Source organism: Callionymus lyra, chromosome 2 (assembly GCF_982586985.1).
Source record: "Callionymus lyra chromosome 2, fCalLyr1.hap1.1, whole genome shotgun sequence".
In the NCBI taxonomy this organism is placed as follows: Eukaryota; Metazoa; Chordata; class Actinopteri; order Syngnathiformes; family Callionymidae; genus Callionymus; species Callionymus lyra.
In genome coordinates this window covers 39,418,360-39,437,903 of record NC_141819.1, presented here as the reverse complement: position 1 = coordinate 39,437,903, position 19,544 = coordinate 39,418,360, and the positions used below count along the sequence as shown (strand labels likewise).

At 39.8% G+C, this 19,544-nt stretch overlaps 2 protein-coding genes across 5 annotated transcripts in view; one reads left to right on the top strand and one right to left on the bottom strand.

Annotated features, from left to right (window-relative positions):
• Positions 1-224: 224 nt before the first annotated feature.
• Positions 225-19,544, bottom strand: part of ralgps2 (Ral GEF with PH domain and SH3 binding motif 2) — a 46,774-nt gene continuing 27,454 nt past the window's right edge. The window contains exons 10-21 of one of the 3 annotated variants that reach the window (XM_087785139.1): positions 8,189-8,326; positions 7,605-7,695; positions 7,471-7,538; positions 7,228-7,366; positions 6,730-6,881; positions 6,565-6,619; positions 6,013-6,090; positions 5,295-5,400; positions 4,553-4,645; positions 4,103-4,208; positions 2,634-2,725; positions 225-2,575 (exon numbers count right to left, since the gene is read on the bottom strand). In XM_087785139.1, coding sequence (XP_087641265.1) covers positions 2,546-2,575; positions 2,634-2,725; positions 4,103-4,208; positions 4,553-4,645; positions 5,295-5,400; positions 6,013-6,090; positions 6,565-6,619; positions 6,730-6,881; positions 7,228-7,366; positions 7,471-7,538; positions 7,605-7,695; positions 8,189-8,326 — 1,148 coding nt within the window. In that variant the 3' untranslated portion in view covers positions 225-2,545. The remainder of the gene's footprint in view (positions 2,576-2,633; positions 2,726-4,102; positions 4,209-4,552; positions 4,646-5,294; positions 5,401-6,012; positions 6,091-6,564; positions 6,620-6,729; positions 6,882-7,227; positions 7,367-7,470; positions 7,539-7,604; positions 7,696-8,188; positions 8,327-19,544) is intronic. The other 2 variants (XM_087785140.1, XM_087785141.1) reach the window with 2 other exon arrangements.
• On the top strand, positions 10,454-19,503 carry angptl1a (angiopoietin like 1a). 2 transcript variants are annotated; one of them, XM_087785134.1, is made up of 6 exons: positions 10,454-10,862; positions 16,036-16,234; positions 16,299-16,919; positions 17,742-17,935; positions 18,301-18,571; positions 18,647-19,503. In XM_087785134.1, the coding sequence occupies exons 2-6, from the start codon at positions 16,045-16,047 to the stop codon at positions 18,832-18,834; spliced, it is 1,464 nt and encodes a 487-aa protein (XP_087641260.1). In that variant the 5' UTR covers positions 10,454-10,862; positions 16,036-16,044; the 3' UTR covers positions 18,835-19,503. The 2 variants fall into 2 exon arrangements, with proteins under 2 accessions (XP_087641260.1, XP_087641259.1); XM_087785133.1 differs by having other exon boundaries at positions 15,989-16,234.

Below are 19,544 nucleotides of genomic sequence, written 5' to 3'. Positions count from 1 at the left end.
TACTGGGTTCGCTGTGGTCAGGTAGAAGATTTAAGTGTTTTTTATCACATATTCATCTTAAACTTTAAATTTCTGTATTCAACAAGTAATTTAAAAACCGAAAACAAATTGTTGTTAAAAAGCGTGACAAGGACGTTCTGCATGAGCTGCATCTGTGCATCCTGGTTGGAAAGGGGACGAAAGACGACCACTTACAGCAAAAAGAAGAACTGCTACAATTGATGTGTGGAGTAAAAAAATGGGTTTATTGGTTCTCAGTCTTCACACCAGGCAGCGCATCACTCTACACAGAGGTCACAGCACCATCTTTAAGGCAGGACATGGGAGACCGAGATACAAACACCAACTCACTCACTTGGAAGGAGGTCAAAGTTCACTCACACTCACAACCTCTTCAAAGAACTTGATGTGGGGAAAAAAAGAAAAGAAAAAAGAAATCAGTGAGTGACATCTGTCAAGCAGACCAGAGGCTCCATCACACTAGTGTCACTCCTCCAGTGAACCATTTGTGCAGCTCCGCCTCGGGTTAAAAACGTCATCAGAACTGTTAAATATTCTTTGTGTGCGTGTAAAAAAAAAAAGAAGAAAAAAAAAGACAGATTCATTCAAAATACAATGAAACGTGTGCATTTGTCGCCAGAATACTGAATCTAAAAAAGATCATTCCAAATGGTGCGTATGCGTTAGTCATTATAATTGTCCACACTTCTTTTTTTGAGTGAAAACGTGGAACCAAACTAAAACACATTGTGGTGTTATTTTGGCTATACAATAAATGGAAATTAGTTTTATTAAATGACCAGAATTGAATTCCTCGTCAAGCATTTAGAAAAAATATCTTTCCACGTCAGCGATGTCTACTTATAAAGCCTCCTCGCTCTCATGAGCTGTAAAAAAAACCAAAAAAAAACCACACACTTTTCCATTTCTCTTAACTAGAGGTTGGCTTCACCAACATCTTCAGCTCCTCTTTGAAGCGTCTCTCATCGTGCAATAAAACTCTTTCAGTGTCCACCAAGATAAATGTTCTCTCCTCACTTCAGCATCCAAAGCTTGCAGCCAAGCTCCAGCTGATGAGAAGGTAAGCTGGTCAGCATCAGCAGCATGGAGTGATTGAATCATTTTAAAATATTCACATGTGCAGGCACGTCCAGCGACAAATGCTGCATCACGCCCGACTTTGGCTTTTGTTTTTTTTCATTCCTCCACAGGTTCTCCTCTCACACTATCGGGTCAGGGAGCTAAACACATTTTCCAGGACGGCGAACTTATCGATTGACCTCCACAAACGATGCATATTCTTTGAATTTTGGCTTTCGATCAAGGCTCTAACGTGCACATTATTCGGGATGCCCCTGCTAGAATTCACGCCTCCACCTTCCCATCAAGTACAGCGTCATCTGATGTGACGGGGGGGGGATGTAATGTAAACATACAATGTAAACAGCTGGTGCACAAATGAGATTAGAATGTGACGCAGTAATGAGCATCATCAACGCATGATGTGTCTGCGACGCGAAAATTGTCAGTACCTGGCTCTTCTAGACTTTCTCTGGTTGTGACGCTAATATCACTTGGCACTAGTTATGACCAAGGTGCATGTGCTATTCTAAATCAAAAGGGCGTCTAAAATTCAGAATTAGAAGAAAAAGGGGGAACATAAAACCACATGAATATATCTATAAAAAAAGAAAAAAGCATGACAAATATGTGACATTCCAATGTAACAGACAAAACTCTAATGACATGCAATCGTCTACATGTTAATACTGTGAACTTGCACCGTTCTTCCCAAATTAAAGAAAGAAAAAAAAAAAAAACACTATTTACAAAACGACTGTGTGGCTCCAGGTAGCTTTCAATGTCCAGACTAGAGGAAGGTGAACCGGTGTTGCTTTCTCTCAGTTTCACAGTCTGGAGTGTTTTTAGTGTGAGCGTCAACTTCAAATAAACTCAAGTCATCGACTTCCTGTTCATCAATGCCTCTTAGCTTAGATATTCTGGATTATCGTACCGTGTGGAATTTAGAGGACATTGTGTCAATCAAGACGTCCTTCAATCTCTTGACTCTAGTTTGTAGATTCTGTAATAAAAATGAAACACATTCAGGGAAAGTGAGTTGCTGGGATTGACTGTGAATAGCCCTTGAGTTGCAATCAAATATGTCTGTTGTACCTTCAACCATGTGACCAAACACACCAACAAAATCCATTAGTACCGTCTAATCCAGAAACAAAAAGGGTATTTACAGTTTGATGTCTGGTGAGCATGCTGTGATTGAAGAATGCAATCCATGAATGAAGGGGGAACGATGAGGAGGAAGATAAAATTTGCTTTTAAAAATAAAAAGGGAGTATTTCAGGTCCATCATGAGGGAGAGGCAGTGGTGTAGGTCCTTGTTCAGTAGTCTTCTGTCATTTTCACTTGCTCAAGAGCACACACACACTGGAGGGTAGTGGAGTTAAGGCAGTGGGGCTCTCTTCTGAGGATCAAGGGCTCATGGCAGTGAAATCATCTCCTCACTCGACCTCTGCGAACGTCCTCCTCACTCGAATGACATCAGGTTGGCGGGAACCTGTGAGCAGACTCAGGTGAGTGACACGTGGCTGCAAGTGTTTGTCACAACTCTCTACCTGTTGTCTGTTCTTCTGACAGGCTGCACTTAGATGTTTGAACCAGAGCAGAGCGTTCATCCTGGAGCCTGCTTGGTACTTGTAGGTGTTGCCTAGGAAACCAAGGAGAAAAAACAGTATTGAGATTCCAAGTGTCGTATTTCCACCTGCTCTGGAGCGAGGCTGAACACTCGCCTGTCTTTGGCCGGACTACTAAAATAAATCAAAGAGAAATCTGGACCGGTTCACCGCAGAAGCATCTGGACTAAAATGTGAATTCTTTTGTAAAGACTTCAGGCTGGTTGTGTAACAACTTTGTTGTTATTCATATCGGTAATTGACAATGTTCGGACACTGATAATGAAAAACTCACTTCATCTCTGAAAATCTAATTTAACGATTTTTGGGGATAAAAAGGCGCATTAAACAGCACAGTAAGATTATTCAAACTTTCTTTGGGCTTTCAAATCATGTTTCATTTTATAGTTCATATTTCAAAATGTGTGCGAGATGAGATAATTATTTTTTGTTAAGTTACAATTAAAACGCAAATATTCACAGAGCCTATTGTTTTTTGTGTTGCAATTCAAGTTCCAGCCACTAGACGGGAGCAGTATGTACATTACGCAGCTAAAGGAACGATTAAAATACCACGAGATCCTGGAGATGACCGAGGACGAGAGGATGCCGTTTACTCCAACAGCTGATGTTTTGACATATTTTGGTTTCAAAACAAATTAAAGCAGTAACGACTTTGTCAATAGTCTGTAAATTCTGCACCACAGACTACTACCGACTACTATAATACAACACCAGAGGAAAGTACTCTGACAATACTCTATTATTAAAATATATCCGTGTTTCTACGGTATTGCAAAATATTGTACCGTTGCCCCTGAATTGCGATACATATCGCCAGATTCCTGCCAATAAAAACCCCTAGAGCCTATCAGAGTACATTTATACTATGGAGTTTATCAAAGTTATACTACGGAGCCTATCAGAGAAACAAAACATAGCCTATCTGAGTAATACTTAAACGCAGCACCCCGAGGCTCCCAACTTCTTTAATTATTCATCAATCCATCAAGTGATGCTTTGATTGTTTAAGCACTTTGTGACCCAGGGCTGGAAAAGCGCTCTACAAATATAAATTACTTACTTACTTACATAAAATAAGTCAGTAAGTGACACCAGAACTATAACATTAGGGTTTTTGTTCAGAAAATATAAGGATTTTAAATAAGGTGATTTAAATGTTTACTTTCTACTTTTTGTATCAAGATTCTTTTTTCCCAGCACCGTTAATAATAAAATGTAACCAATGTTTACTCTTAAAATGTACTCAGCATCCTAGACACAAGGCTGTGTTTGATCATTTTGGTGATTCATCACTTGAGATTTAAAACAAACTTTCCTTGACCACTTGCTAATTTGCAGACAATACAAGTTGAAAATGAATCAACAAAATTCCCCTGATGCGTTCTTACCGTGCTCGGAGTCCGTCAGCAAGAACACGTCGGGATGTTCCGGGTCATCCGCCATCATGGCCATTAAGCCCACCACACACACACTCTTACTAGATGTTGACTTGAACTAGGAAGACGGAGAGAAAGATTTTGTCATGTCACAAATACAAAAAGTATTCTTGTGTGATCTTTGCGTGTCCACACACACGGTTCTTATTAGCCCGTAAGAGCCGCTGCAGACGAGGATGATCTCATTGTTCTTGTTACTCAATGAGTGCTACCATCTGTCTGCTCCTTCTTCTGCTGGTTCTATTGCACTTCTCAATATGCTGCCGAGACTTTGTTTTCAGCTTCTGTTCCTTTATACTTACATTATTCTTGTTTAGTACATGAATAATCCAAGTGATTCAGTAGTTATGTTTCGAATCCAAATACTGTAATAATATGAAACCAACCCAGTCTTTTACTTACATGTTTCCTCTCAGTAGCCTTCAGGGACTTTGCAGGGTAGTAGTACAACTGAGTTCCACAAAGAGCCACCCAATATTTGGTCCAAGAGGCCACCTTGAGGAGAAGAAGTCAAAAGGTTAAGCAGCACACTCCGGGATACTTGTGCAAAAACTCAAAACTCCAATTTTATGCTTGACAAACACTAGGCCCCTCATACAGTGAAGGAAATAATAATTTACTTTTTTAAGTTGGACCACCTCAAATAAGTGAATCGTCTATAGCAAGTCATACTTAAGGCCTGGGGCCAAGATTCGAGTGACCTGGACTTTAAAGTAGTTGTTAGTTGAGTCTCTGTTCACATGGATTCTACTACTGTGATATTTATTTGCCACACTGGTGAGGGAACAAGTGGGCAATCAAAGAGGGGACCCTCGAGGAACATTAGGATTATTTCAATACGTCACTCTGACATAAAATAGCTGCTCTTTTGTCACGTCAAAACAGAAATGTGATATGAAATACGAAAATGGTTAAAGCAACCCCACAAGTAGTAAAAGAGACGGCTGCTTTGCTGAAGAGGAAATGTTATTACAGCGACGAGGAGCAGAACTCAACTGTACGTTAAAGAGTCTCTCAGGACTCATCTGCTAGACACAGGAACCTTTTTACAGCCCGTCTGCTGCGGAGATCCTATAGCTACATCAAGTATAAAAACGTACAGAATGATATTTTTAGTTTGTAGTGCCACTCTGAGAGTCCTTACTGTTGGTTTTTTGCCCTCCTTTAGAAGAGTTTTGCGTCTCAACACTCCCTGGACAGCAACCGCACCTGGATACAAGTGAACCGCGAGCTCCTCGGACTCCGCTGAGCTGAGATAGGACAAAACAGACATTTAGCACAGATTCATAAACATTCAGTGCAGGCAAAATGACTGGACTGCTTAGTTATCCATCCAGTTTCATAAGAAACAAAATAGAAACCGAGAGGCATGCATTTTATGAGCAGCTACAAAAGAAGAAATGCAGGAGCCTGAGAAGCTGATGGAAAAAGAAAGCCGAAGTCAAAGGGATTAATCCGTGACAGCACAAAGAACAAGTTTTAATTTTCTGCTCCTCATAACTAATGATATTTAAAATAGTGATACAAAAGGTGACAGGAGCACCAAAGGGAAAGATTGAATCGACTCCAAGTTTGCAAGAGGAAAACCCAGATTGATCCCAATGTGTTTATGATTAGTGTCCAGGACATGCAAAAAAGTTGAAGTAAAGATTCTAGAATCACAAAATGCATCGTTACATGATTGCAAGCGATGAAATCCCATCATATGACCAATAATAATTAGCACCGATCCCACCACCTGTTCAAAGCATGACACCCCAAGCACCAGAACCGAGTGACCCTTTGATGGGACTGAAGGCCATGAAATAGAGTAAGAAAGGGTTCGGATCAGATCAGGTTTGTTCCGGTCGGCATGTGTATACCTGCTGGGCCTGAGGACTCCTCTGTAGGGGATGCGGGCTACACGGGTCACCGGGCCCAAAGAGTGATAGAACCGAGTCCTGTTCGGAATAAGATGAGATTGAACAGGACATGGGGAACGGAACAGTGTCAGTGCGAAGGTGGCGGACTATCTGAACTGCAGGGGGTTAAGGAGAGGAAGTGGATGGAGAAGCCAGACGTCTAATAAGAAAAGGCGGAGTTGTTGGATTAAATCTTTTTTTTTTTATGAAGTTTAGGCGACTGGGCGGGCATTAAGGCGAGACAGTTTGGTGTTTAGACCCGAGTGCAACAGAGGACACAGTAGTTTGAAATGTTAAGGATTTAATATGTTCCAGAGGGGCAGGAGCATGTTTGCGTTGTTGCTGAAAGCAGAGCGGAGCAGTGGAAGAGGAGGCGTGGAAGCCTTAGCTGCAGGGGCTAAAATGCACATAAATGACACACACACACAATCGGTATGGTCGCCAGAGTTTACCAAAATGTTAAATGATCCATTATGGAAATACATCTAAAAATAGGTTTGTTTCTAATCATACCTCTCAAATGCTGGCCAGGTCACTTCTTCACTGAGCTCCGAGCCCTCGCTGCTCCCTTCAAACAGAAACAAATCTTCTATGAAGAACATTTCTATTCCATCATGGTGAGTTTCTTTAAACGAAGGTCAAAATGATGGGGGAAAAAAGAAAAAGGAGATTGCGTACCAAGGGAAATACCACTGGACAAAGTGGAGCTCTCTGCATGTCCTCCTGTCGGACTGTGACTTTCCATTACACTGTCGTCCAGCAGATGGCGAGAACCGGCGTTGGGGAACGTGGCGCTTTTGAACTCAACGGTATTCATTTTATGAATAAAACTGCAAGAGAATAGACAAAAATACAATTTATATGTGTGTGAAAAAAGAGCAAAAGAGGAAATGTGACGCTTCAATTAGAGCAACAGATTATCATTTTCAACTTGGTCCATCCGGCAATGAAGCTCCAGTTGGACGGAGAAAACCCCATAAATACTTGAAGTATTGAAGTAATCGGTCTGTGACCAAACCAAACCAACACCAACACACCCTTTCAAAGTGACTAACGAACACAACCTCTACTTGTAATGGCATTTCAGCTAACAGAGTTTATAAAATCCACAAGGGTAGGATGGGCTGTCAATCAATCCATTTGAGAGTCAGAGTGTTAATTGACCGCAGAACTCACTTGTAACCCAAGCTGTGGCACTTCCTGTGTCCATATGGCAGCAGGTTCCTGGGGGAAGGAGGAGTGGCCGGGACTTTCGTACCTTCCCCTGTTAATGTACATTTACGGCCACAGAGAGGTGATGCAGATGCTTCAGGACCTGGTGGGTTTTTTTAGTTGTTTTTTTTACAACATTTCTATTATACTTAAGTAATTTATTAAACATTTCTAAAACTAGATAAGATTGAAGGTTAAATGACTCACAGATAAGATCCTCTTTAGAGGCATTTGCTCGTGGTGTGCTGGTACCTGGCTCGATTTTCTGCGACAACCTAAGAACAATGACTTCATTAAAAAAAGGACCATTTCGATTTCACGTTCCTAAATATGTGACTTACTTGTAATTATCGTCCTCCACAAACTTCTGCAGCTCCTCGATATATCGGACTGAGTTCAGATATTTCTGTATGTGAGGCAACACCTGTATATCTGAAGAAATTGATTTTTAAATTCAAGGTTCACTGACATCTTACTAGCACAAGATACACTGAAATAATCTTGAAAAATACAACCCTGATGAAAGTTTTAAGAGGAAAAACATAAAAACTATTTCATGAAGTTTGACAATTGATCGACCGAACATGCAATGGAAAAGCAAAATGGCCGCGAACTTAAAAAGGTGTTTGATGTTCGAGACACTGAAAAAGCCATTTATATTAGAAAAAAGTTTTCTTTAAATCCAACAAATTCAAGATAATCCAAAATACTCTCCATTCTCTGTTTTATTAGAGAAAATGCAGCTGGAGGTATTGAGTCTGGCCTTTTTTTCTTAAACGCATGTCATCAAAGTTCAAAGGCCCTGATAAAAAACAGAACTTGAAGAACTGCAGAAGAATATTCAATTATAACCGTCCAGCCAAACACTGAAACATGTTATTTGGCTAGCGATCATTTTCCATAGACTTCATGTGAAATAACCTACCATAGGTACACGATCTCTGCAGGTCCGATATGATTCTGAGAATATTATTCATCAGATTGGATCTCTGTTCATTCTCCAGTATGCTGCCGGTGGAGGGGTATGCAGAGTCTATGTAGGTGAGATCAGACAGGTACATCCCTGAAAACGACATACAAAAAAAGTATATTGTTATAATCAACTGCAAAACACATTGAGGTCACCATCTTTGATAAAAGCCAAATGAGGACAATTACCATCTGTCTTGTTTGTTGTTTTTAATACCAAAGAGAACCATTTTTTCCCAGGTCCGAAATCGGAACCTCAGCTCATTAGAAAGCAAACACTGCAAACACACACGGCTGAAATCATCGTACACCCAGTTTTCCCGGAATGATTAATTTGCGTGCGGTGCAGCTGCGTTGATGCTGAGGTACGTACTTTGATTAACATGGCCCACATACCAGGTGACCAGACCAGGTCAACATTCTCACACTAATCCTCATTTAATGATCATCTATTCACATTTCATTTCTTTTGGCTGACATTGGTACACAACTGGGTGATATTATAAATATAAACAAAGAAACATAAATCCAGACACTTTCTATTCCAAAGTGAAAGAGACATTTTTTTTCCACAAAGATGACGCTCTTACCGAACAAGATTGGGATTGAAGGTTGAAGTAAATAAAAGTTACGCAGCAGAAAACCTGACACCAATTCAGAAACTAAACCCTGAAGAATAAGCAAACAGTGACAGGACGCCTTGATCGGGTCAAATAAACACACAAACCAACTTGTGTCAGAATGCAAACAGCGTCTGATTGGAAATCAAATCAGAGCAGCAGAGTTGACGGGTTTTATGGAGGAACAGCTGCAAGTTAGAGTTGCAACATTAGAGTTTCACAGACGAGGAAGAGAGGGATTCTGGGGGCTTAGCCGCTATAGCTTGTAAGAACAAGTCAGGGATGAAAGCTTTGATCAGGCTCAAGACATCTTGCCCTGAACGATTTCTCTCAGTGCTGGTTTTGAGGATTTGGTTAAGTATTCTTACCTTAATCTTTAACAAATTCAATGAACTTAGAAAATATAGGCTATGCGGTGTTCCAGGGGAGGGTGGATTGATAGATGATATGCCAAAAGTCTGGCGATAAGATACATTTCACAATACAGAGACAACAATATTTTGCTATATATTCAGATACTGTAGAAACAGAGGTATATTTGTAGTATTGTCAAGTACTTGACTCTGGTATTACAGAATTTACAGACCACGTGACTCTTGATGAAGTCATTACTACTTTCATTCGTTTTGAAACCAATTTCCAAACATAAGCTTTAAAAGCTGCTGGAGATGACTGTATGCATCCTTTCGTCCTCAAGCAATGCTCAAAACATAAAAAACGAATTACCTTATTTAATAAACATGTCATTGTAAATAAATCAATATGATTTGAAGCAGAAACATTTTTCTTCTTTTTTAATCGATGCAGTGCTCTCAGATATGATTACAGTATAGTCAAAATAATATGTATTGTACCGATATGCAATTCAAACACTCCTTATGATAAAAAGTTATGCGTTGATGAGGCTTTATGAAACAGTTGATGAGGTATCATGATACTGTGACTTCATTTTTAAAGACCACTAGCTGTCACTCTCTTCTTTATAATCTTTGTCTCTGATCTACTAGTTCAATGAAATGTAGCATCATTTTCAAACTGAGAGTGACATCTAGTGGTCTTTCAAAATGAAGACACTGTTTCATGATACCTCATCAACACATCACTCACAATAACATATTTGGATCTCAAATTTGAGAACAATGAAATGAGCCAAAGGAAAACTTAATTTTGTATCATCTACAAAAAAACTATAGCAGCTAAGGATATACTTTGAGTGTCACACAAGGGAACCCTTTAAGCCACTAAACACTAAAACTAAATGACTGAGCTGATATGAAGTGAGCAGACTCCACCTGGAGCCAAGACGGCTCCAAACACATAACATTTTTTTTCCCTGGCTGTCTGCCTCTGTTCTTGGCTCTCACGCATCACAGCAGAGGCTCTACAGGAAGTTGTTCAAACTTCAACAGCATTATTATGAGCTTGTAACATCACTTAAGAGAAATAAAAGGGCGGAAGTTTTTTGGGGGAAATAACAAACTGATAATGAATTATTTTAGCGTTCAAAAGAGTGGAATCAATACAAAGATGCTATGATGATGATGATTATCATTTACTTTAGAAGAATAAGCCTGAAGTTAAACTTTTAACATCAATCCATCTTCGTAATGACATCAGTGTAGGATGGGCTACCCAAAAGAAAACAGAGGGAAAATGCAATCTCCTGTTCCGACTCCTTCATCCTCCTCCCCTCACTTCCCCTTCCCTCCCATTTCTAGTTTCCCCCATCCTTTGTGAAAAACTCAATGCATCAGTCACGAGAGTTCAGTCTGCTAAAGTGGCCGGCTGTTGAATCATGCCAGCGCCCAAGGGCTAGGACAGCTGAGTCCACACTGAGGAGCACAACTAAGGGAAGAAAGCCTTTTTTATCATTTCATTTACAGAGCAGAATAGCTCTATGTGGACACATAAAGAGGATAAAAAAGCGAGAGATGAGACCTGAGCACTGCTGCTTGGTGAAGACTCACCACAACACACACGTGAAACTATAACTCCACCTGCTAAAATAAGGTAAATGTTGCCTGTGACCCACTTTTTGTTTTGTGTGTAGGAATAATGGTGTGTATGTGTGTGTGTGAGTGTATTCTTGTCTGTGTGACCAGCTGTGAGAGCTCCGGCTGAGAGGTTAGGACTTTTCGTGACTGAAAGCTCCGGCTTCAGACAAAAACGTTTAGGAACGCTCCTTTGATTTCCTCTGTGGCCTGAGAAACACTATGGGAGATGTTGAAACTTCCTTCACTTGAATACCTTCAAATTGTTTATTACCTGTGTGATTCATATTTATATCTGGCGTTCCAAATAATGCCACAAAAAAAATTGTAAAAGCATGAAGTAGGAGCCGATAAGGTGCTTTGATGGAGAGACTGAAGCACTACAGAAAGTTTGTTTGTATGTGTTAGCCTTGGGGTTTCTTATTCTGTGCAAACTAAAGATGACCATTACACACAGAAAAAAAAACAATCCAGGACCAAATAGAATACCTTTTAAATGCCATTCCCTAAAAGCACTTTTGTTTCCATTAGGTTTTCATTAAAGCATCAATCATGGAGAAGACCTTGGTTGAAGCCCTCAAAATAAATAGACCATCCCAGAGAGATTAAGTCTCCTTTATGTATCCTTTCTCCGGAAAAGAGGAGTGATGGTACGTCGCATAGCTACTTGAACTATCCTCCACCCAGACAGACCGATAGACACTAACCTCTTTAGTTTCAACCTTACAGTATCCGCTTTAAACGGTAACAGCATCAATCTGCTGCACTTTTAAGTCCACCAATTATCTTCAAATGTTTTCATCTACTTCGTGGTTTGGTGGTGGAATCCCTGGAAAATATCCTGTTTGTTTCAAAACTACATCTGGAGATGATGCAAACGACCACAAGTGAGAGAAAGGGAGGGCAAGGGCTGCCCCCTTCCCAAGCAACGTAACCACTTGTACACAAGCCAAGTCAGTTGGTCTTATGTTTCACCAAAAAGGAAATATTTACAGGTACATTTCAATGGTTGGCCAGACATTCATTTATTTTTAAGACCCGATGGTTAAGAATATTCAGTATTTATAATGCAGAAAAGTGAAAAACCAAAATGTATTAAATTAACATTAATTGTACAAAACAAATTGACCTGTTTTTTCATGTTCCAAATAACCGTCAGAATAAACAAATAAATCACACAAACATAAGTGGAAAAGCTGTTGTACCAAGAGTAATAACATTACTTAAAGGAGCTAAAAGCTTTTTGGTCCTACATTTTATATTTGTACTTGTACACGTGGACTACTGAGAATGTTGTGATTGGGTCAAAACTAGTACGTGCCAAACATTCCTTTAAACAGCAGCATTAGATCACCGCAGACGACTTCTTTAATGCATCGCCTTGTTAAGTTTTTAGAGCTCCCAAGACAAGTCAGTTAACTGGGATCAGACGTGTTTTCATCTTGATATTTTTAATGTGGCCTAGCAGGAGATTGAGCGCTCATTCAAACCAGCAACTCCTCTGTGTGACATACATGTGGTTGCCTCATTACTTTATATCACTTAAAGCTGCGTGTGAACGCATGAATGACGCCAGACAGATCTGCGGATCCTATCTGGAGAAGCCACGTGTAAAAGCATACAGACACACAGCATTGTGTCTAAAACTCCTGCACAGCTGATCAAAAGTTTACTGGGATTTAAATAGAAACCAAAAAATATACCAGAATTACAGGACAACGTTGAGTTAATCTTTTGCACTGAAGGTGCTGTTCAGTGTCTGAACAAGTCCTGTTTATGGCAGAGGTCTCAGGCTTATTTAAATCCTTTTAATGAGAGCTTGTTCACAGTTGGACAGACAGGTCATCGCAGGGATGAGAAGGTCAGCCAAAGAAGGAGAGGCATAACTAAGCAAAGCCAATAGGAAATCAGAGTATAAAGTAATTTGTGCGTTACTTCAAAAGATTCTTTGCTGCCGTCATTAGAATGTGCTTCATGTCACTGAACAGGATAGAACAGTTTGTGCAGTCAGGGATTTATGAAAATGGGAAACTTCATAAATGATTCTTTCCCCTGGCTCTCCACTCTTCCCCAAACCCCCTCGCACTCTTTGCTCCCTCTCTAATAAAATGCGGAACTTGAGCCCATGCTTAACAGGTTTATTTAGTTAAAGAGGGGTTCACTAGTTTGTTGTAACTCATCATCTGTCAAAAAAAACTAATGGATAGTGGACAGTGGTAATCGAGTGTCGGAGGAGGGTGCCAGGAACTGAGAAGTTCTTATCTTTACAATGACAGTTAGAGAGAGAAAAGGCCTAATGTGAACCCTATCCTTCAGGAAACCTCCGGCACAAGAGCTGCATGTGTCTGTCTTGAAGTATGTGTGCTGGTCAGAGAGAGGAGGAAGCCGGGGAAATGGTTTTCTCACAAAGAGCGATTGATTGCTGGAGCAGATGGGTGGGGGGCCAGGTTGAGGAAGGGTGGTGCAGAACCCTAATCCCACATATTGACCTCTGACCCCAACATCAGCCACCATGTTTAGAATTTCATCCAGAAGAGGGAAAACAGATGGGGGGCTGGGTGGGTCTGGGGGCTTCCGAGGGCTCTCCTTCTAGGTTTGACTCATCAGAGGGGAAAGCATCAATATTATGTGGAAAATATTTCTCTGACTAACTAACCACAGACCGTTATTTGCTGCTTTTTGGCCTGGGTTGATCTAGAGGGAGGAACAACCAAATATATAAATAAAAAGGACAAACTAAGTTCTGGATTATATCATATAATGGTTAAAATAGTTTCAAACAGTACATGGATTAACGTATAGTTCCGGACACATCAGCCAACGGACATTTGATTAATTCATAGTTGTTCCTGAAATGTGAAGAATATATACCATATCAAGTATTAAACAATATGTAGTTCCCCGAGATTAAGTTATATGAGCTGCGAAAGTACAAATGTAAATAGAAAGAAATTCATATTGTTGTTCAAAGCAATAGTTGAAGAGCATTGCCAGTGCATAGATAGGGGGATAACAAATTGCATAAACAGCAGGTTTTCAAAGATTTTACCCATTAAAGTTACCATATAGAATTCCTGAAGGAATGAAAACAGTACCTTGTTTACATTTATTCCCCAGACAGCACTTGTGTTCGTCAGGAGCTAAAAGCTTTTTGCATAATTGTGTCAAAGCTGTGCACAGTTTGACCGTTTCTGCTTTTAATCAAGTCAATCTGTCTCTGGGGGACTGGCTGAGTGAGTGATAATGGAGCTCTCTGTGTTGACTGCGGCAGCTTATCAGTCAGAGAGTCCTTGTATCTGCTTTGTCATATTGTTGCCGATTCCATAGCCATTATGTTTTCTTTTAAATTTTTGATTATTTCTAACCTCTCTTGAACATTGATTTATGAGCAACATGGTTGTATCACATTTGAAAAGATGATACTAAAATCCTGCAAAAACAATGCATTTATTAAATGTCTAGTTCGAGCCTTTTTCATTGTCACTGCTTTTTAAAAATAATTAACAAAAAAGCTTATATTGATTCCATTTACGCCTCACCATTACGTGTATTAGACTAATTATTTGGTCAAGTGATATAGCATTTGTAGACAGTTGATAAAGCTCAACAATAAAACATTCTCCATATTCTGTAATTAAATGCGGAAAGTTCTACATACTTGGTATACCCATCGCCCTTTAAGACAACTTAAATATTATTTAAATAAATGGATATAGATGAAAACTATTTCAACCATGTTTAAGACACAAGTACTACACATTGAGATGTCCAACTGCATTCATTGTATGGAAATTGAAAACCAGAGACAATAGAAACTCTGATCACAACAAAAGAAAAATAAAGGGATGGGAAATAAAGCCCTTGTCACTTTTAAAAACATTAGCGAGGAGCGAAATGTCTTCTTTCAGCAAAGTCGACTTTGAATGCTCTAACTGTTGCCAAAATATAAGTGAGCCAAAGTTAGAGGTATGATGGAGGCCAATTATCTTTCACTGTCTTAGTGGTATTTGGTATAACAAATCACTTGGTAAAAGTAAGTAAGTAAGTCATTTATATTTGTAGAGCGTTTTTCCACACCATGGTCACAAAAAAGACGTGACCATAAGAAAGATGTTGATGGAAGTTTTAAGAATGTCATGGAGAGATAACTCAACAGATAAAATTTTCCTAAAGACCATGTTAAGATAAAGCATTAAAAATGTATAATAAATCATCATCATCGAAGCATTATATTGATGTCACAAGGGAGAGACATACCGTTCTGTCGAACAGCCTTCGACCCTTAATACTCGATGCGTGTTGGTTTATTGGGGCAACAAAAAAAGACTTTGAAGCTTATATCAGTCGCACACACGGATGAACTCATCTCTTTACTGGAATGCCTTTGATATCCTATGGTTCCAAAAACAGGTTTGGCCTATGGTGCTTGGGAGGATACCAACTCCCAGCACAGCAAGCAGTGAATGGACAAAGGGTAGAGCAGAAGCAAAACACAAGGCAATGAGGTGATAGCTGAAAGATCATAAATGCAGTGTTTATCCTCGCTCCATAGAGTACTGGAGGATGGATTTAGAAAATGGTTGTAATGTTTACTGCATAAATACCTATTCACAAACGGATGAATATAAAGCTTTTGAGATATTCCTGATGCTGATAAAATCATTACCAACCGTGAGCAAGAGAAGAACATAAAGAGAAAAGGCACATTCCCTGGTTCCATCCCCGGAGAAGAGTATGTTGGGAAAGACATGATAATCATAATTATTTTCTATGCTTGCCCTATTAAAACAAACCAAATATAAAAAATACAGCCAAGAACAAGAATCGAGTAGCTGAACGTGAAACAGTAATGAACTTGAAGACTCCCAAAAGACATAAACAAAATAGTAAAGACATTTTTTCTTAAGTATGCTGGACAAAACCCAAAGGTAACCTGGTGACGATTACGATCACTCCATATAATAGATAAGAATAAATAAGCCTCTTTTTGTGACCCCTCCACCTATGTACTCTAAGTCAGCATGGAAACAAAGGTAGACAGAAAACTGGCACTTTTCCTGCTGGCTGACGATAAATTACAACCATATTAACAAATCCGTAATGATTGAATAAGTGACGAAAGCTATTATTCTTATACATTTCCAGGGGAAACTAGCTGGCAAGCTTCCTAAAAGTGGTTCCTCCATCCACAGCCAGCAGCTATGCAGGGGCTAGTGTGGAGCCTCTTCCCTCTGATCTGCCTCTTGCTCTGGCAGCACAGTTACTGCAAGAACTCCAGGGAAGCCCAGAGGACCAAAGAGCTACTTCTTCGCAGGACTAAAAGAGCTCCTCTGGATCCTGATGCCAAAAGGTGTTCCTATACCTTTCTTGTTCCAGAGGAAAGGATCACAGGTGACTATAAAATAATTTCGAGAAACTTCAAGGTTGCATTCTCATCCTGAATACTTTTTACCAGGACCCATATGTGCCAGCACCACAGGTCCAGAGCCAGACAAGGACAGAGTGACCCGCATGGATATTTCCGATGTGCGGGAGGTGCTTAATAAACAGAGACGTGAGATTGAAACGCTACAGCTGGTGGTGGATGTTGATGGGAACTTGGTGAATGAGATGAAGCTGCTAAGGAAAGAGAGCAGGAACATGAACTCCAGGGTGACACAACTCTATATGCAGCTGTTGCATGAGATCATCAGGAAAAGAGACAACTCTCTGGAGCTTGCCCAGCTGGAAAATCGGGTGCTGAATGTGACATCTGAGATGATGCGGCTGGCTTCAAGATACAAGGACCTGGAAACACGATACGCTACAATGGCAGGAGTGGTCAACAACCAGTCTATCCTTATCTCTGCACTTGAGGAACAGTGCTTAAGAACTCTGGGACGTGGCGAGCTGCCTGTTGTTCCTCCACTAGTACAGGTGGTACCTCAAAACCTTCCTGTCAACAACCGCTTCACCAATGAGATACAGCGCGACAGTAACAAGAGAGCCGTTTCCAGGGGATCTCGCATGAATTCTCCCACAGCAAGTCCATTCGGGATAGACCCTCCTCCCCCACAGGGAACCCTTACATCCGACGGTAGGATCATTTTACTACAGATTAAAAGACATACATTTGGAAATCATGCCGTGTAATGACTATCAAGAGATGAAGTAAAGTATTTAAATAGCAGTGGAGGTGAACAAGAAATTCTTTATGACTAGCTACTTATGTGATTATCCAAAAAAAAGGAGATTTATTAAATACACAGTCATTTCATGCCACATTTGATTTTCTTTGGGCACTGGCAGCTACGTTTCCCTTGGCCTCAGAGTAAGGTAGAAAAAAAATTAATTCCAAATTGCCACTTGGCTCAATACACTGCCCATTACGTACCATACAAAACTTGTACATTAAGATACAGTTTCTTTAACAGTGGTTTTAAGCAACAGTTTTTGTTCTGCATATTTATTTGGGAGAATATAAATCTATAAAAAATACTAGCATTATTGATAAAGAATTCTTAAAAAAAAAAAAACTTTTAAAGATGGCTTATAAATTGCTAAAGGATAAATATGTTACACATGACCTATAGGTTGTCCAAGGCACTTTGAAATCCAGGAGAGAAAGGATCTGCAACTACTAAAGTCTAATGTTTGGATAGGTCTCCCATGGTTAGCTCTTTTTGGGGGTCCTGCTGAGATGGGATGAAGGGGAAAACAGGCGGCTAGGCAGAGGGACTATATTTATTTCAACGCCACCCAGGGAATGTTTTGAATTCTGCAAGAAGGAGCCGCTTTGAACAATAAACGACCTACAAGTTATTTTTTAGAAGGAGCCTTAATTAAGTTGTATTCATAATCACTATTGTTAAACGTCATTGTTCTCATCCATACCCAACAAGCAATTTTCCCACCACAGGTCCTTTCAAAGATTGCTATGAGGTGCGGATAGCTGGCCACAAAACCAGTGGAATGTACTTGCTGAAGACAGACAGCAGTGACAGAATGATCCAGGCATGGTGTGAACACGGCCTCGACAACGGAGGATGGACTGTGTTGCAAAGAAGAAAAGATGGCTCTGTGAATTTCTTCCGTAACTGGGAAAACTATAAAGTAAGTAGAAGGGACTTTATGAAGATGTTATGTTTGAATATACTGCATGTGATGAGAATGTAGAAAAAAAAGAAAACAAACCAAAACATCTCACAGCTGTTATCTTGCCGGTTCATTTGAAGGCCATTCAGTGGGTGCTTTCCCTTCCAAAGTTAACAACTCTGTTTTCTTACACAGCAATGCAGGCCAAAGAACAGCCACTAACAATCACACTCACGTGCCTTTAGTCAAAAATACTCTTCTTTTAAGAAATATTGACAAGACATGATTCATCAGAACAAACAATGATGATCTCCCTTTTACTTTTGACCATGAAGTAAAATTAAATATGTATTATTTTCTTGCCCATTTTCTTATCCCACTAGAAAGGCTTTGGAAACATAGATGGTGAACACTGGCTTGGCCTCGAGAACATCTACAATCTAGGGAAACAGGGCGACTACAAGCTGATGGTGGAATTGGAAGACTGGACAGGAAAGAAGCTGTATGCCGAGTACAGCAGCTTTCGTCTAGAGGCGGAGAGTGAGGGCTATCGACTGCGACTGGGCACCTACCAAGGCAATGCTGGAGATTCCTTGAGTAGCCACAATGGCAAACAGTTCACGACTCTTGATCGGGACAAGGATGTTTTCTCAGGTACAAAAAATTTGGACCATAACTTTCACATATCACTCAGTTTTGTTATTAACAAATATTATTAATTCCTATCAGGTAATTGTGCCCACTTCCACAAGGGTGGTTGGTGGTACAACGCATGTGGCCAGACCAACCTCAACGGTGTCTGGTACAGTGGAGGTGTGTATCGAAGCAAATTTCAGGATGGAATCTTCTGGGCAGAATATGGAGGAGGATTCTACTCACTCAAGTCAGTGCGTCTGATGATAAGACCAATTGACTAAACATTTGTCACTCGCTGGGAAAGGACCAAAGATCATCTACTTCTCCACGGACTAAATGAGGAATGGACATAAATCCACTGTGCCTTTCCAGAGTTGGATGACAAGAGGACATTAGCTTGTTTTGCTGGCCAAAAAGCACACAGGTATTCTGGAGAGAATTCCCCAACTCTTTTTTTTTTTTCAAAATTAAATATGAACTATAATGGTTCCTGAACATGGCGAATCTTTCATTGTGCAATGTTACTTAAAATCATGATGGATCTGTACATAATTAAAGGGAAACCGACATTTATAAAACAAAATGAATGTCTTGGAGCAGCTAAACACAATCTAATGTCATCATGCATTAAAAGGCAGAAAGTATTAACATTTAAATTGATAGCAAATGGCTACAAGATTAGCTCATTTTGGTTTATTGCTTTCTCTGTTCCACTGAAATTTGATTTTAAATTTGCATATTGCAGGATTTCTTTTTCATGTCAATGTCTTTATATGTGTTTAAGGTGCATAATTTAAGAGGCATAAATCTACTCAGGCCAGATCTTCTCAACGTATTCTATTCTTTGACGGTTCGTTATTTATCAGCATATTTATAGATGATTTTGTCATTAGCATTTTAATAATTAGCACAGTATTAATACATTTGTCATTTTATCTTATAGTTTACATGAGAAACAGAACAATACAAAGCAGATTACAGCTTAAGAGTC

What these genes read in the sequence shown, in the direction of transcription:
- angptl1a (XM_087785134.1), top strand. Translation starts at nt 16,045, where the DNA reads ATGCAGGGGCTAGTGTGGAGCCTCTTCCCTCTGATCTGCCTCTTGCTC. An exon ending in TCCAGAGGAAAGGATCACAG is followed by an intron (nt 16,235 to 16,298) that starts GTGACTATAAAA and finishes ACTTTTTACCAG; the next exon opens with GACCCATATGTGCCAGCACC. An exon ending in GGGAACCCTTACATCCGACG is followed by an intron (nt 16,920 to 17,741) that starts GTAGGATCATTT and finishes TTCCCACCACAG; the next exon opens with GTCCTTTCAAAGATTGCTAT.